This window comes from Bos taurus, chromosome 21 (genome assembly GCF_002263795.3).
Source record: "Bos taurus isolate L1 Dominette 01449 registration number 42190680 breed Hereford chromosome 21, ARS-UCD2.0, whole genome shotgun sequence".
NCBI classification, from domain to species: domain Eukaryota; kingdom Metazoa; phylum Chordata; class Mammalia; order Artiodactyla; family Bovidae; genus Bos; species Bos taurus.
Window position 1 is genome coordinate 45,395,376 of NC_037348.1, and position 17,460 is coordinate 45,412,835.

General features: G+C 40.2%; 1 protein-coding gene across 5 annotated transcripts in view; it reads left to right on the plus strand.

Annotated features, from left to right (window-relative positions):
- The first annotated feature begins 96 nt into the window (after positions 1-96).
- PRORP (protein only RNase P catalytic subunit) overlaps positions 97-17,460 on the plus strand; it is a 138,518-nt gene continuing 121,154 nt past the window's right edge. For 2 of the 5 annotated variants that reach the window (XM_024981855.2, XM_024981857.2), the window contains exons 1-5: positions 97-144; positions 489-603; positions 920-2,185; positions 4,540-4,587; positions 5,070-5,202. In XM_024981855.2, coding sequence (XP_024837623.1) covers positions 1,197-2,185; positions 4,540-4,587; positions 5,070-5,202 — 1,170 coding nt within the window. In that variant the 5' untranslated portion in view covers positions 97-144; positions 489-603; positions 920-1,196. Of the gene's footprint in view, positions 145-488; positions 604-919; positions 2,186-4,539; positions 4,588-5,069; positions 5,203-9,447; positions 9,542-17,460 lie in introns of all 5 variants that reach the window. The other 3 variants (NR_198897.1, NM_001435125.1, XM_024981856.2) reach the window with 3 other exon arrangements.

The window sequence follows — 17,460 nt, forward strand, 5'->3', positions numbered from 1 at the left end:
CACCCCCTGCCAGCTCCGGCGTCAACACCGCCCAGTCCCGTAAAAAGTCATGAAGGCCGCGTAACTGCCATCTTGGACGCGGGCGGAAGTGGTGGTAAATCGATCCCAGAGGCCACTGCGGAGAATACCACGATCAGGCTAAAGGTAGGGACGCGGTCACAACAGGGAGGGCAGACGTGAAAAAGATAAGCTGCTTCCTTAAAGCAGCTTCCCAGCCTCACCATGCTTGATTCTAAAGGCGCCGGATAAGGGAGCGCGCGCTTTTATTTCATCTTGGCCCTTTGGCACATGTGCACCACGTGACCCAGGGGTTCCTTTGGCTCCTGCGGCTGGATGGAAGAGCTTTCTAATTTCAGTTTCTTTTCATTGTTTATTGCGGATATCTGGAGGCTTTAAATGCTCCCTGAATGTAATAGGTGGGCTCAGCAGCCGCCTGTACCCCCTCCTGCCACTAAAATGTTCACAAGTCGCCTTTTTCTCGCCTCCAGGCGGGAAGGAACGCCTGCGACCAGCTTAGCCACGCCTCCGCGGCAGGGGCCGTCGCGGTGCATTGTGGACGCCGTAGTTTCGCCGCTAATGGTTGCACACAGCGTGAGTGATGAGGTGGGTGATTGAATCTAGTGAACTTCGTTTGTGACCGACCCGTACACAGAGGGGGTGCCCTCGTGGACTTCTCTTCCTTGTGTCTCTGGCTCGGCTCTCTTACCGCCCCCTCTCATCCCCCCATTTGAAGAGTTTGGCGGCCAGGGCCCTTAGACTTAGACTTTAGCTTCTTCCTTGGCTACGGGTGGGCCTGAGGTAGGAGGCTTCCGACTCCTCGCCCCTTATGCAGCCTATCTCCCATGGGTTCCTGCCCCTTTTCAAGAAGAGGGGTGTTCCGCGTGAGTCAGCTGGCGGGTCTTTGTGCTTTTTCTCTCAGGTTCGCTGACTGGAATATAAGAGGCAGCAGAAGATTCCTGCTCTGTCTCCTAGTCCTGGAACTTGCGAGAGAGGTTGGATATCCCCATACTTTTGTTTAATGGAAAGAACTCAACCAAGCTTCGTTGCTGCTAGCTCCCAAAGCATTTGATTTGTGAGAAGCTGAAAATCGCCTTGTAGAAAGCTGCCCTTCGATTCTCCGCCCCCAGCCACCAGCCTGCAGAAGTTGGGATTTTTTGAACATTTTTCTCACAATCTAGTGCTGATTTAACTGCATAATGACTTTCTATTTCACTGGTATTCGAAGCTTTCCTAAGCTTTGGAAGAGCAACTCATACTTTGGGCTAAGTTCAAGTCACTCTTACCTCTCTCTCTTTCTCAAAGACTGTTATGGCATCAGGAATCAAGAGAAGTGCTTTTCTGTTAAAACGATGTCTGCACAAAATACCAAAGCAATGAACCTGCTGATTGCCAAGGCCAGATGTGTCAGGAAACTAGATGAGAGTAGTAATAAGCAGGTTTCTGCTGATTCTTCTCATATGTTTGCAGCTGGAGCGGCTAAGAAGAGATCACAGATGAATCCTTCTAGTAAAGATCCTGTCTTGCCACCTGTGGAGAACATTATTCAGCTCCCCACAAAACCTTTGAACTCAGAGGAGTGGGATAAACTTAAGGAAGAGTTCAAAGAAAAGGCTAACTTTGAAAATTGGATTATTTTGCAGATGGTTAAATGCCATAGCTCTGTAGATGTGGCCAAATCTGTGCTGGCCTGGGTAGCTGCAAAAAACAGTGGTATTGTAGGTTATGATTTACTGGTCAAGTATTTGTATCTCTGTGTTTTTCATAAGCAGACATCAGAAATTATTGATGTCTATGAAATCATGAAAGCCAGATACAAGCGTTTAGAATCTGGAGCCTACACTCTTCTCATGCGGGGATTAATCTATACAGACAGATGGAGAGAGGCCTTGCTGCTATTAGAGGACCTCAAAAAAGTCATGATTCCTTCAAAAAAGAACTATGATGACTGTATCCAGGGAGCCCTGTTTCATCAAGATGTAAATGTAGCTTGGAATTTGTATCAGGAGTTGTTAAGTCATGATATTGTTCCTATGTTGGAAACTTTAAAAGCCTTCTTTGATTTTGGAAAAGACATGAAAGATGATCAGTATTCAAACAAACTGCACAACATTCTTTTGTATCTAAGAAATAATCAACTTTATCCTGGGGAGTCATTTGCACATAGTATAAAAACATGGTTTGAGAGGTAATTCTGATTTCTGTTTATATGTGTATTTTTATTTTAATACTGATACCTAAAAGTAGCCTCTTCCTTTTTTTTTAAATTAGTTGCTGAGGATTGTTCTATTCAGATTATATATTTTTTTCTCTTAGTAAGGTTGTTTCCCGTTTAAGACAGTTTTCTTTCTCTTTGAGAAACCTGTTGTGATAATCTCTGCTCATCACAGAAAAGGGAGATTATAGAACACTTGTTGTTTTTAATGTATTTTTTCCTTTTAGAAGGTTCATTTGTTTTCTGAGGTGTCTAGTATATGAGTATTTACGTACTTGTGGCTGGAGTTCATAGCAAGAAAACTGGAGCTGTCTTTGGGTCGTATTACTATTTTCAGAAGTTCTTCTGAAACCTAATTGTGATTGGTATAATGTATATAATGCACATATATATTCTGTTTACTGTCTGCATTTCACCAACTTGAGTAGTTAGAGCAGAGAGAGGGATCCTGCTTAAACCTCATATGCATTAAAAAAGAAAATCTTCATCTTTCCTGGTTTTGCTGCTGCTGCTAAGTCGCTTCAGTCGTGTCCGACTCTGTGCGACCCCATAGACGGCAGCCCACCAGGCTCCCCCGTCCCTGGGATTCCCCAGGCAAGAACACTGGAGTGAGCTGCCATTTCCTTCTCCAATGCATGAAAATGAAAAGTGAAAGTGAAGTCGCTCAGTTGTGTCTGACTCCTAGCGACCCCATGGACTGAAGCCCACCAGGCCCCTCCGTCCATGGGATTTTCCAGGCAAGAGTACTGGAGTGGGTTGCCATTGCCTTCTCCGGTCCTGGTTTTGATCATACCATATGTGACTGCTCTCTCCAAAACTCTCTCCTTTGCTTTCCTTCATGTTATCAGCTTGATGGTCTTTTGGTCTTTATTTCTTTACTGCTAATTTGCCTCAGGGTTTTTCCTCCAGGTTCTTTCCTTTCATCTCTGTTTTTCTCTTGCTTTTCTACCATATGTTATTTTTACAGAGCTTTGCAGTAGCAATCATGCTTAATTATCTTTCTTACCACATTTATTGAATATCTGCAGAGGAACTAGATAATGACAGTCTTTGAAGGCCAAGGATTTTGAATTTTATTCTGTTATCAAGAATGCTGGTCTAGGAGTAGTTTTTAAAAGACGGTGCCAAAGCAGTGAGAAAAGAAGATTGGAGAGGGATTAAGATTTGAAACAGGGAGATCTGTTTGGAGGCAATTGTAGATTTGAGTAAGGGATGATGAGATCTTGAATTAAGAACTGAGAAAGAAGAGAAGGCCGTAGAATTGATAGGAATCCATGAGGCTTCCCTGTTGGCTCAGTGGTAAAGAATCCACCTGCCAGTGCTGGAAACACGGATTGGATCCCTGATCCAGGAGATCCCACAGGCCGCAGAGCAACTAAGCCCTTGCACCACGACTAACTAGAGCCTATGCTTTAGAGCCTATGAGCCGCAACTACTGATGCTGCACACTCTAGAGCCCATTCCACAAAGAGAAGCCACCACAGCGAGAAGTCCTTGCCCACTGCAACTAGCGAGTTTCCCGTGCTCGCTGCAACTGGAGAAAAGGCCATGCAGCATCAAAGACCCAGCACAGCCCACCCCCCTGCCAAAAAAAAATGATGGTAGTGTAGGCTGCCGTCTATGGGGTCACACAGAGTCGGACACGACTGAAGCGACTTGGCAGCAACAGCAGTGTATGAAAGAGGAAAGAAGAAAGGATAAGTTGATTGAGCAAATAAATGAATAAGTAGTTTTGAATGCCTCCAGTTTTAGACTAAGCACTGTGGGTGTTCTGTGATGTAAGATCTATTATAATGGCATTCATGAGCTAATTGGGAATGCAATAGTAGTCAGTTATCTAAGAGTGGTATATAAAATTTGATAGTGTAAGAGAAAAAATGATTCTGGGTCACAAACAATCTCTGGCAGCTTTATGGAGAAGGTTAGAGTTGAGTTTTTTCTTTTAATTTGGCTGTGCTGGGTCTTAGTTGCAGCATGTGGGAACTTGTTCCCTGACCAGGGATAGAACCTGGGCCTCCTGCATTGGGAGTCCAGTCATAGCCACTTGACCACCAAGGAAGTCCCTAGAGTTGAGTTTTGTGTAGAAGTTATAGCTCCTTTCTGGGTAGGTCCTGTGAAGGTAAATTTAGACTTAAAGATGAGGGTCAGATGATGAGAGAAGCAGCAAAGAGGAGATCCAGAGTAGTGTCCCATCGCTAAGCATCCACTCTTCTAATTGAACTGTTCTAAGAAAATATCCCAAACTTTTCAGAGTTCCTTCCTACAATTAATATCTTTCAGTAGGGATTTGACCCTCTGGTGATTTGGTTTTGCAATTTTTTTTGTAGTATTCCTGGAGAACAATGGAAAGGACAATTTACCACAATCCAGCAAAGGTAAAGACGAATGTTTTATTTTTAATCTGTTCAATTCAGGTTTAGTAGGTTGTGTTGCTACTGGTTAAAAAGAATTTAAGAACATCTTAGAAATAGGATAGATTATGTTACTTAGGATTGCCAAAAAGGTCATATTTCTCATTTGGAGAATTTGCAGTATCCAAAATAGTTTTCTTGGTAGGTGCTGTGAGCCTGGTGTGATTTCTCTGACATGTTTTCCCTACAAATTTGGGCCCAGTTGTGTTTTAAGAATGACTTTAAAAACTTTATCTGGAGGTCAGCAGTCTACTCTTTTGGCTTTTTCTGGGACACTAATTTGTTATATTGTCTGGGTTACAAAAAATGAGATGTGTATGATAATCGCAAAGGTTATGATGTTCTTTTTCTAAATTACCTTCAAATTTTCTCGTGTCCTAGAATTATTCATTTTAGAAAAAGTTATTTCCCGGGACATTCTTTAACACATTCATTTGTAATTACAGTGGTCAGTGTTTGGGCTGTGGAAAAACTGTAGAGTCTATTCACCTGAGTTCAGAAGAGTATGAATTTCTCAAGGCAAAAATCATGAGGGATGTTATAGATGGAGGTGACCAATACAAAAAGACGACACCTCAGGTGAGTCTGGGACAGGTCTTAACTTCATTCTTGGATTGCTTGTCTGGAGGAGAGGTTGACAATTTTTTTCTCTAAAAGACTAGATAGTAAATGTTTTAGACTTTGTGGGTCATAATGTCTCTGATGCAACTTTGCTACTCTGCTGTTGTAGTGAAAACAGCCACAGACAGTACATAAATGAATACAGTAAAACTGTATCATGAAGATAAGTCATGGGCTGGGTTTTTCGGCTGGCCATAGTTGCCAACCCTTAGGAGAGATTGCTTTAGACTTTCATAGAATAATTGGGTTAGACTATCATCCATCTGTTGAGTTCAGTTCTATTTCATCTGGGCACAAGTGCTCAATAGATGGTTATTCTTTGTGTAAGTGCTTCCAAAAGATGTTTTTAATAAAATTCCATGAAAACAGGTTTCTCATAAGTTTTCTAGTCAAGAGAGTCTAAGATAACTTGACTCTTCTTCTTCATATTGAATTTGTTTATTCTTGAAGTCATTCTTAATAGATGTATTTTTCTAATCTTCAGTATTTTATGCTGGTTTACTAAGATTAAGTTGAAGTAAAATGCTTTTACCTTGGGGGGAGGCTGGCCTGTCATCTTACTGAATGCTCTTTCTCCAAATACCAAATAAAAAGAAGTGTAAAGTGTTCTGCCTTCTCACTTTGACTTAAAATTGTTAGAAAATGCTAATATGAAGACCTTTGATCCTCAGAATGAAGTCAAAATTGGGTCCTTGAAAACATTATGTTCATTTTATGGAATACCTTTTAGCTGACTTTATTGATAAAATTATAGTTAACATTTATTAAATGATGCTTAGAGCTTTATATTCATTATATCGTATTTCATCTTTACACTACCCTATAAGATGTTGGTTTATTTCTGTATTACAGATAGAGTGATTGAGACTTTGCGAGGTTAAATCTGCCCTAGGATGCTCCACTAATAAAATTAGGTCATAGTGACCCCCACATTTTTGCCTTTACATTCTGCTGCCTCTCATTGAATGAAAATTTAGTTTGTAGTTCTCTATGTACTTGACAGCTGACTGGCTGTAGCAGCTCTTAATGCCTTGGGAATTTCTGCAGCTAAACTGATTTAAACAAATTTCTTTCTCTCATCCAACATCTATTGAACACTTATGTGTATCTTCTGAAGTAAATGTTAAGATAGATATAGGATTGTGTAAATCATGCTGTTTGCTCCTAAAGACTTAACCATTTCTGTTGTGGGTTAGTTGAATATTCTTCCCATCCTCCAACTTTTTATTTAAGAAAAATTTCAACCTAAAACAAAGGTAAAAAAAAAACCAAAAAAACCACAATGGACACATACTCTTCATCTAGAATAACCAGTTATTATTCCACATATGTTTTCTCTCTGTGTGTTTTTATAAACCATTTAAAAGTAAGTTATAGACATATTACCTTAAATATATCAGTATGTATCTTTTTTTGTTTGTTTGGTTTTAGCTGCACCTCTGTTCCCCAACCAGGGACTGAACTCGAGCCATGGCTGTGAAAGCAGAGTCCTAACCACTGGACCACCAGGGAACTCCTTGTATCTTCTAAGAATAAGAACATTCTGTATAACTAAATGCTGTTATCACATTAAGAGCCTTAACATTAATTCAGTGTCATTTTAGTAAGGACCACATATTCAAATTTTTCCAGTTCCCCCAAAATGTATTTTAAAACATTTTTCTCTTACCCAGGATTCAATCAAGATTCACTCACTGCTTTTGACTGTTCATGTCTCTAAATCCAGAGCTGGCCTCTCTGCCTTTTTTTGTTTTTATGACATTGATTTTTTATAAAGTCTAGATGGTTTGTCTTGTTCAGGGCTTCTCATACTTTGTACCTCAGAGTCACTTGAGGATCTGTTGAAAATGCAAATTATGATTCACTTGTCCCAAGAGGAATCTGAGATTCTGTCTTCTGACAAGCGCCCAGGTGATGGAATTCTGGTCTTTGGACCACTTTTGAGTAACAGGACTGTGGATTAATTGTCTGATTGCTTTCTCTCCATTAATTCAGTTTATAAGCTTTCGGAGTGTATTACATAGACGATGCTATGTGCTTCTTAGTGCATTACAGCAGCCACATAATATCAGGTTGCTCTCTCTTGCTGATGCTGTTTGAGCACTTGATTAAGGAGGCGACTGCCAGATATCTCCATTGTAAAGGCTCATTTTTTCCCCTTTATAATTTCCCTTTGTAATTTTTGTGGTTAAAAGTTAAGTAATCTGTGGAATAATAGTTCGAAACTATGTAGATATTCTGTAACCCGTTAACACCTCACCTGGTGTTTTTTGCAACATGAAAATGAACTCTGCCTTTGGAAGGATGCAAAGTGATGATTTTCTGGTTATTTCATAAAAAAAAAAAATGAATGGGGTTAGATTCCATTACCATCATCATTCTTTTTGTTGCTCAAATTTTCCCAAATGTGGCCTGTGGGAACCTCTTGCAATCCAGCTTCTCTGTCTCTTTGACACCCTTTCATGCACTCCCCCCCAATATACACATCAGTTTGGGGGCACTTCTATGCTTTCTGGCACAAGATGTCCTAGGCTTTTGCCTTGAATAGCTTCTGCCTCAGTCATGGAATCACTAGTTGAATACTTTTGTTTAACACTCTCCATGGCTAAACTCTTAGTTTCAGCATGTGGGATATAGTTCCCTGATCAGGGATCAAATCTGGGCCCCCTGCATTGGGACCTTGGATTTAGCTGGACCAGAAGGGAAGTCCCCCATCATAATTCGTTTTTAACGATATCACTATAAGTCTAGATTAATAGAAGGAAGATTTGTTAATTTTTTTTCCTTACAGAGACTGAGACTCTGGAGCAAACCTTCTCCTTGGAGAGTGTTGTACTACAGAAGCTTCAGGCTCCAGACTGGTGAGATTAGTAAAGAATAATCATACATTTGGTTACCAGTAATTCACAAAGTAACTGAATATATTCACAGAAGGATTGGGACATTTTATGACAAGGGAAATTTTCTCCCTTTCTCTTTCCAGATATTCTCCCCTTTCCCTCCTGTAGCTCTCCAAATCTGTATCCCATATTTAATTTTTTGTCATCCACCTTTCATCTTAACATAAGAACATTGCCACCATTTATGGAATGATTACCTTATGTCAAGCACTTTTAGACCTGTTAAACTCATAGCACGTAACAGTCTTGAAAGGATATCACCCATTTGAAGATGGGGAAGCTCAGGATCAGAACCATATCCATGGTTAACAGGCAGTGAAGGAAAACATACGGCTGGATTAGTTCAGAATTTAGCTTTTGTACAATAGTATTGGTGAAGCAGAAGGGACAGACATGGATCCAGATCATTTCTGGTAGATTGAAGTAGTACCAACTCTTTCTGAGACAAAGTAAGTAAGTAAGTATTAGTTGCTCAGTCATGCCCAACTCTTTGCTGTTGTTGTTATTCAGTCGACAAGTTGTGTCTGACTGTTTGTGACCCCATGGACTGCAGCATGCTAGGCTTCCCTGTCCCTCACCATCTCCCAGAGTCTGCCCAAGTTCATGTCCATTGAATTGGTGATGCCATCCAACCATCTTATCCTTTGTTGTCCTCTTCTGCCTTCAGTCTTTCCCGGCATCAGGGTCTCTTCCAGTGAATTGGCTCTTTGCATCAGGTAGCCAAAACATTGGAGCCTCAGCTTCAGTTTCAGTCCTTCCAGTGAGTATTCAGGATTTAGGAGACAAGAGAGACAAGTGGACTGGAGACTCACTGAGGTTGGAGAGCAAGTATAAAGGGAGTGAGAGTGATCAGTGTCCACTAAGTATTTGATCTGAGAGATAGAGGGCTCTAGATGACAAAAGCCACAGTATGAGAGTTAAGCAGATGAAGAAACTGAGAGGCCTAACGTGCTAGGTGGTCATCCACAAAGCTAATTACAGTGTCCATGGGATAAGTTTAAAAAATAATAATTGCAACCACATTATAGAATGCTTATCAGGTGCCTGGCACTGCACTTTGTCCCTTAGGCTGGCAATGAAGACTGTGAGTTGGAGGCCAAATTCTTGATAAATGTACAGGTCACGGGAACAACACAGGTCACAGCTAAGAGGAGTCAGCAAACCATGGCCCACAGACAAAGACTAGCCTACTGCTTGTTTTTGTAAATTACGTATTATTGGAGCATAGCCACACTCATTCACTTAGGTTCAGGTGTATATCAGTATATTGCTCTTTGCTTTATTGTGTTTTGTCTTTTTACAGATTGGAAGTTTGTGGTAGCAGTGCACTGAGCAAGTCTACTGGTGCCATTTTTCCAACAACATGTGCTTACTTTATGTCTTTGTGACACATTTTGGTAAGCCATGCAATATTTCAGACTTGTTCATTTTTATTGTGTTTGTTAGGGTGATCTGTTGATGTTACTATTGCAAAAAGATGACTCACTGAAGGCTCAAATGATGGTTAGCATTTTTTAGCAATGAAGTATTTTTAAATTGAGGTATATACATCATTTTTTAAAGATATGCTATTGCACACTGAATAAACTAAAGTATAATGTAAATGTAACTTTTTAATACATACTGGGAAACCAGAAAATTTGTATGACTCACATCATTGTGATATTGCTTTATTGTGGGGATCTAGGACCAAATCAGACAGGTATGCTGGTCTCTTCTGTGGCTTCCTGTGCCCTGCAGAGTTGGGAAGGTACAAAAGAGACCAGCTCACAGAACCTAAACTATTTACCATCTGGCCTTTTACAGAAAACAATTTACTGACCCCTGGTCTAGATGAACCTCATGAACCTCAGTTGAGGTGGAAAAGTAGCAACTTTGAAGGTTTGCAGGGACTAGAAGAGGGCCTCTCTTTCCCTCTCAATTCTATAGCGTGCCTTTTTTTTTTAATGTGGGAACTTGGTTCACTGACCAGGGACTCAAACCCCTGCCCCCTTGGGAGTGCAGAGTCTTAACCACTGGACCACCAGGGAAGTCTCTTATAGCATGCTTTGAGAGAATGATTAGATATCACTTAAGAATAAGTAAGGAGTCATTGATGACCATAAGAAGAGGGATATCAGTAGTACACTGGGGGCCAAAGCCATCCAGGTTATTGTAACTCAGTGAACACACATTGAGGGTAAACTCTTCTTTTGAGAAGCTTGGATGAAAAGAAGACAGATGGGATAGTGGTGGCTCGAGTTTGATAGAGGTCAAGGAAGGGTTTAGGGAGGTGAGAGAGATGTGCATACTCATAGAATGAAGTAAGAGTTCTTAGTAAAGATAAGTGTTGAATAAGCAGGGCAAGTAGGGAGAGAATGGATGAAAAGGTTCAGAAGTAGGAAGGGTTGACAAAAAGAGCACAGATAGGTTAGAAATGGAAGAAACTTCTTTGAGACTAGAAAAGAAAGTCAGGATGGGTGTAGATACAGATAAATATATAGATAGGAGGCGAGAAGACGGAAGGAAATGACATCTGCTGTGTTAAAGCGGGTGCATGGTGAGAGACGGGCATCCATGCAGGACTAAAGAGAATGAAGAGGCTCGGGGTGGTTCTTGAGAGGAGTGGTCCTTGAGAGATGCCAACTCCAGCAGAAGGATGTGGCAAGGGGTGGGTGCTGAGATTTGAATCAGTGAATTTGTAGACATTACTGTGCATAAGTACGTGGTTTAGTACTTTGCCAACAGAGCTTGACTCATCTAGAGTGGTAGTAGTAAAGACAAAATGCACCGTTGGTTCAGATTTTGGGTTTTGTTGGTTAGTTGTGGCAACGTAACAGGGAGCAAGGGACGGTAGTCCTGATAGAATAGTGAACACCATCATCATGGGACCCAGACCAGATAGGAAAGGAAGGCAGGCCAGAGAACACTTGTCTGGGAGGGCTCCAGGGCCTCGCAGTCTCATGTGGAGCAAAAGAGGAGATACTGTGCCAGTAAGGGAATGAAAGCTAGAAGGCTGAAATCAGAGAGCAGGTGAATAAAAATATGAGGTTAAAATTTCAGAGGACAAGCCATCCTGAGCCCCGTCCCGATCCAGGGGGTGCTCTCCAAGAGTGTGGCCTGTGCCCCAGGATAAAGTTCAGCTGCAGAGTGTCATTGCCCAAAGGTTCTTCATCTTGTGTGTGTTTTTTTTTTTTTTTTTGCTTACTATTTGTGTTAATTTGCTAGAGCTGCCATAACAAAATACAATAGACGGAGTGGTTTAAACAACAGAAATTTATTTCTGCACAGTTGCAAGATCAAGGTATAGACAGGTTTGGTTTCTCCTGAAGTTTTTTTCCTTTCCTTGGCTTGCAGATGGTTCTTGGTTTGTTCTCATAAAGACCTCCTCTGTGCCAGGGCATCCCAGGTGTGTCTTTATGTGTCCGAATTTCTTTTTCACTTGAGAACATCAGTCAGGTTGGATTCGGGCTCATCCTTATGATCTCATTTCATCTTAATCTCCTTTAAAGTCCTTATTTTCAAATGCAGTCACCTTAAGAGGTGCTAAGGATTAGGACTTCAATTTGAGGATTCTGAGGAGGCCATAATTCAGTCTATAAATACCATTCATTGCAAATATGTATTAAAACTGTATTGTGTTCAGCATTTTAAATTATTTTGTACTAGGAGTAAACAGTTGGAACGTCTTTCAATATTACTTTTAAAAGCTTGTTTATAATTTGGGAATGTGAGTATAAAGCATGGAGTAAGTACTAATCCATGTTGAGTTTGCTTGCTTTAAAAATTTATAGTTTCAGCTGATCTCCATAAGTATCCAAAAAGAGCATTATCAAAATTGTTTCAGGTTAATGAAACTATCACAACATTGTCTGTTTATCAGCTATACCCCAAAACATAATAAAAAGTAAAAAAAAATGATTTCAGGTTTATATGTTTTTACCAAGAAGTACTCTTTTGTTCAAAAGAAAATAAATGAAATGGTACCCTTTAATGAAATGGTTCTCATCCATGGCTACTTGTTAGAATAGTTTAGGGGATGTTTAAAAATCACTGATGGAAACTTACCTGGCAATCTAGTGGTTCTGATTGCTTCTGAGCTTCTATTGCAGGGGGCATAGGTTCCATCCCTGATCAGGAAACTAAGACCCTGCATGCTGTGCACTGTGGCCAGAAAAACCCCAAAAAACAAACAAAACAAAATCCATGTTGAGTTATGCTTATTTTTTTTTTTTTTAATTACTGATGCTTGGGCCCTACCCCCTAGAAGTTTTGGTTTTAAGTGTACAGTTCACTGGTATTAAATACATTCATATTAGTGTGCAGCCATCACCATCATGTAGTCCCATAACTCTCTTCGTCTTATAAAACTGAAACTCTATAAAATAGGAACTCCTCATTTTCCACTCCTTCCAGCCTCTGCCAGCCACCATGTACTTCCTGTCTTTATGATTTTGACTACTCCAAATACCTCATATAAGTGGAATCATACAGTGTTTGTCTTTTGGTACTGTCTTATTTAGTATAAGGTCCTCAAGGGTCATCCATGTTGTAGCATATTCTAGAATTCCCTTACTTTTCAAGTCTGAATAATATTCCATATAATGCTTATATTACATTTTGTATGTCTGTTCATCAATTAATGGACACTTGGGTTGCTTCTACATTTTAAGCTATTGTGAGTAATGTTATAAACATGCGTATACAGATACCTGTTTGAGACCTTGCTTGCAATTTTTTGGGTATATACTGGGAAGTGGAATTGCTGGATCATATGTTATGTCTATTTTTAATATTTTGAGGAATCTCCATACTATGTTCTGTACATAACACAGTAGCTGTATTATAGATATTTTACATTCACACCAATAGAGCACAAGGGTTCCAATTTCTCCACATCCTTGCCAACACTGGTGGTTTTTCTTTTCCTTTTGGTAGTAGCTATCCTAATGAGTGTGAGGTGGTATCTCATAGTTTTGATTTGCATTCTGTAATGATTAGTGATCATTTCATGTGCTTATTGGCAATTCATCCATCTTCTTTGGAGAAATGTCTGTTCAAGTCTTTTGCCCATTTTTGAATGGGAGTTGGAGTTGTTTTGTTGAGTAGGTTTTTCTGTATATTTTGACATATATTGATCCCTATATACTATCTGCAGATATTTTCTCCGATTCTGTGGGTTGCCTTTTTTTATTCTGATAGTGTTTTCTGATGAACAAAATTTTTTAAATTATCATGAAGTCCCGTTTGTTATTTTTTCATTTCCTGTGCCTTTGGCATCATATCTAAGAAAGTCATTGCCAAATCTAGTGTTGTAAAGCTTTTGTTCTGTTTTCATCCCTAAGAGTTTAATTACTTTAGATCTTATATTTAGGGTCCTAGATCCATCTCGAGTTAATTTTTGTATATAGTATTTGGAAAGGGTTGAACTTATTTTTTGTGTGTGTGAGTGGGTAGCCAGTTTTCTCAGCACTGTTCGTAGCTGTCCTTTCCCAATTGAATGGTCTTAACATTCTTGTTAAGTCATTCTTAACATATATAGGAGGATCTGAATTTATTTCTGTTCCATTGGCCTGTATGTCTATTTTTATGCCAAAATTACAGTATTTTTAATTACTGTGGCTTTGTAGTAAGTTTTGAAATCATTAAGTATGGATCCTCTGGTTTTGTTTTTCAAGATTGTTTCAGCTCTTCAGGATCCCTTGAGAGTCCATATGAACATTAGTTAGTTATTTTAAAACAAATGCGTTTTATTTTTTGGCTGTTCTGAGTCTTCTTTTGCAGTTGGCAAACTTTCTAATTGCAGTGCTTGTCTTCCCTAGCTGTGGCGCATGGGCTTAGTTGTCCCACAGCGTGTGGGATCTCAGTTCCATCCCTTTCCATGGAAACTTGCTTTCCCTGAATTGCATGGCATATTCTTAATCATTAACCAGATTAAGGGTCAACCTGGGGGACCACCAGGAAAGTCCCCCATAGGAATTTTAGGATGGGTTTTTCTTTTTCTGCAAAAAAAAAGTCATTGGGATATTGATAGGGATTGTATTGAATCTGTAGATTGCTTTCGTAGTGTTGACTTTTAACAATATTAAGTCTTCTGATCCATGAGCATGGAATTTGTTTCCATTTATTTATGCCTTTACTCTTTCAGCAGTGTTTTGTAGTTTTCATTGTACAAGTTTTTCACCACCTTGGTTATGTTTATTCCCAGGAATTTTATTCTTTTTTATGCTGTTATAAATAGAATTGTTTCTGCAGTTTTCTTTTCAGATTGTTCACTATTTATAGAAATGCAACTGATTCTTGTGTGTTGACTTTATAGCGTCTTACTTTGCTGAATTGATTTATTACTTCTGTGTGTGTGTGTGTGTAATCTTTATGGTTTTCTGTATAAAAGATCATATCATCTGCAAACAAAGATAATTTTACATCTTCTTTTCCAATTTGGGTACCTTTTATTTCTTTTTCTTGCTTAATTGCTCCAGTTTGAACTTGCAATAAGTAGAAGTGGTACAAGGGGCAGGGACATCCTTCCCTTGGTCCTGATCTGTTCCTGAGGAAAAGCTTTCAGTCTTTTACCACTGAGTATGATGTTGACTCAGAGAAGGCAATGGCACCCCACTCCAGTACTCTTGCCTGGAAAATCCCATGGACGGAGGAGCCCGGTGGGCTGCCGTCCATGGGGTCGCTAAGAGTCGGACACGACTGAGCGACTTCACTTTCACTTTTCCCTTTCATGCATTGGAGAAGGAAATGGCAACCCACTCCAGTGTTCTTGCCTGGAGAATCCCAGGGACGGGGGAGCCTGGTGGGCTGCCGTCTATGGGGTCGCACAGAGTTGGACACGACTGAAGCGACTTAGCAATAGCAGCACCATGATGTTGACTGTTGGTTTTTATATATGGCTTTTATGTTGGGTTAGTTTCCTTCTATTGCTAGTTTGTCTAGTTTTTTTACAGAGTGTTAAATTTTGTTAAATGCTTTTTTCTTCGTTATTTGAGATGATCATGTGTTATTCTGTCATTTTGTTTATGTGGTGTATTGTATTGATCAGTGTTCATATATTGAAACAGCCTTGCATTCCAGGAATACATCCCACTTAGTCATGGTGTATAACTCCTTTTAACATGCTGCTGAATTCTGCTTGTTAGTATTTTGTTGAAGATTTTTGCATCAGTGTTCATAGTTTTCCTTTTGTAGCATAAAGACACTGTAGTATCAGTGTAGTGCTGGCCTTGTAGAATGAGTTGAGAAGTATTCCTTCCTCTTTAATTTTTTGGAAAAGTTTAAGAAGATTGGTATTTGTTCTCCTTTAAATGTTTAGTGAAATTCACCAGTGAATCATCAGATCCAGGACATTTTTTTGAGAGATTTTTTAAATTAATAATTCACTCTACTTTCTCATTATAGTGTATATTCAAATTTTCTTTTTCTTGATGATTATGCCTGTTTGTTTGCACTTCTGTGACCAGAAGCAGCAGTCTGCAATCAGAGCACAAATATCAAATCCCCAATATTTGGAGGACAAGGTCCTTTTTGCTCACCCTGGCTCCCATAAGCTGTGTGCAGACTGCTTTAGGAACATGTATACATACCATGTGGGTTGGGGTGAGAGATGGGTAGCTATTGCTGTTCAGAGAGGTAAAACTGATGAAATTAACCACAATTCATCATTTAAGGCTTCCCCTGAAAGTTGCAAGCATTTAACAGGCTTCAGAGTTGCCAAGTGGTTACAGAATCAGACAGAGATTCTGTTAATGCACTGTTGTCTAGTCTTTCTAGGGAGACTGATTTCTGGTGCACTTTTCTCTGCCATCTTCTCTTCAAATTGATGAATTTTGACACATGGAGAAGCTGGCGCTATTGGTAAAGAACCTGTCTGCCTAATGCAGGAGATGGAAGAGACACAGGTTTGATCCCTGGGTTGGGAAGATCCCCTGGAGAAGGGCATGGCAACCCACACCAGTATTCTTGCCTGGAGAATTCCTATAGCCTGGTGGGCTATAGTCCATAGGATCGCAGAGTCGGACATGACTGAAGCAACTTCACACACACACACGTATACACCTGTGGAACTGTCAGCACTATCAAGATAATGAATATATCTGTCAATGCAAAAGTGTGCTGCCACTTTATAATGACCCCCTTCTGTACCCACCCACTGTTCACTCTTGCCACCTCAGATAAACACCATAGGAATCATATTATATAATCTTTTTTGTATGACTTCTCTAATTCATAATTGAGATTTCACTTATATTTTATGTCTCAATCATTGATTCATTTTAATTGCTGAACAGTATTCCACTGTGAAAAGGGCTTCCCTGGTGGCTCAGAGGTTAAAGCATCTGCCTGCAATGCGGGAGACCTGGGTCCGATCCCTGGGTCGGGAAGATCCCCTGGAGAAGGAAATGGCAGCCCACTCCAGTATTCTTGCCTGGAGAATCCCATGGATGGAGGAGTTCCACTACATGGAATTCCACTGTGTGGCTATACCACAGTTGTGTATAGTCATTGACCTGTTGATGGGTGTTTGGGTTATTTCCAGTTTGAGGCTTTTAAAAATAAAGCTAATAACATTTTGTACATGTCTGTGCACTTTCAGCTTTTGTATTTGTTTCCTAGGGGTGCTGTAACCATGTTCTTCAGCTTGAGTAGCTTAAAATGACTGGCATTCATTATCTCACAGTTCTGGAGGCCAGAAGTCTGAAATCAGGGTGTTGACAGGACCATTTTCCTTCTGAAGACTCTGGGGGAGCTTATCCCCTTTCCCTGGCTTCAGAAGCTCCCAGCTCTTGGCAATCCTTGCCGTCTGTTGGCTTTTAACTGAATCACTCTACTCTCTGCCTCCTCTTCTCTGGGTGTCATCTTTTCTTGTAAGAACATAGGACCTACTTTACAGTATGACCCCATCTTAACTAATTACATTTGTGAAGATCCCTGTTTGGATAAGGTCACATTCCAGGTAGACGTGAATTTTAGAGAGGACACTGTTTAACCTACTACAACTTTTCTTTCTGTTGGGTACATATGTAGGAGTGAAATGGCTGAATCTTATGGTAGGTATGTGTGTAGCTTTTTGAGAAACCGCCAGGCTGTTTTCCAAAGTGGTTGTCCCATTTTACATTTCTGTCAGCGGTGTGAGAGGGCTTATAGTTGCTCCACATCCTGGCCAACACTTAATATTAAGGTCAGTCTCTTCACTTTTAGCCATTCTTTGGATGTGAAGAGGCTTCCCTGGTGGCTCAGTGGTAAAGAATCTGCCTGCCAATGCAGGAGACACGAGTTTGATCCCTGGGTCAGGAGGATCCCCTGGGGACTACAGTCTGTGGGGTTGTTA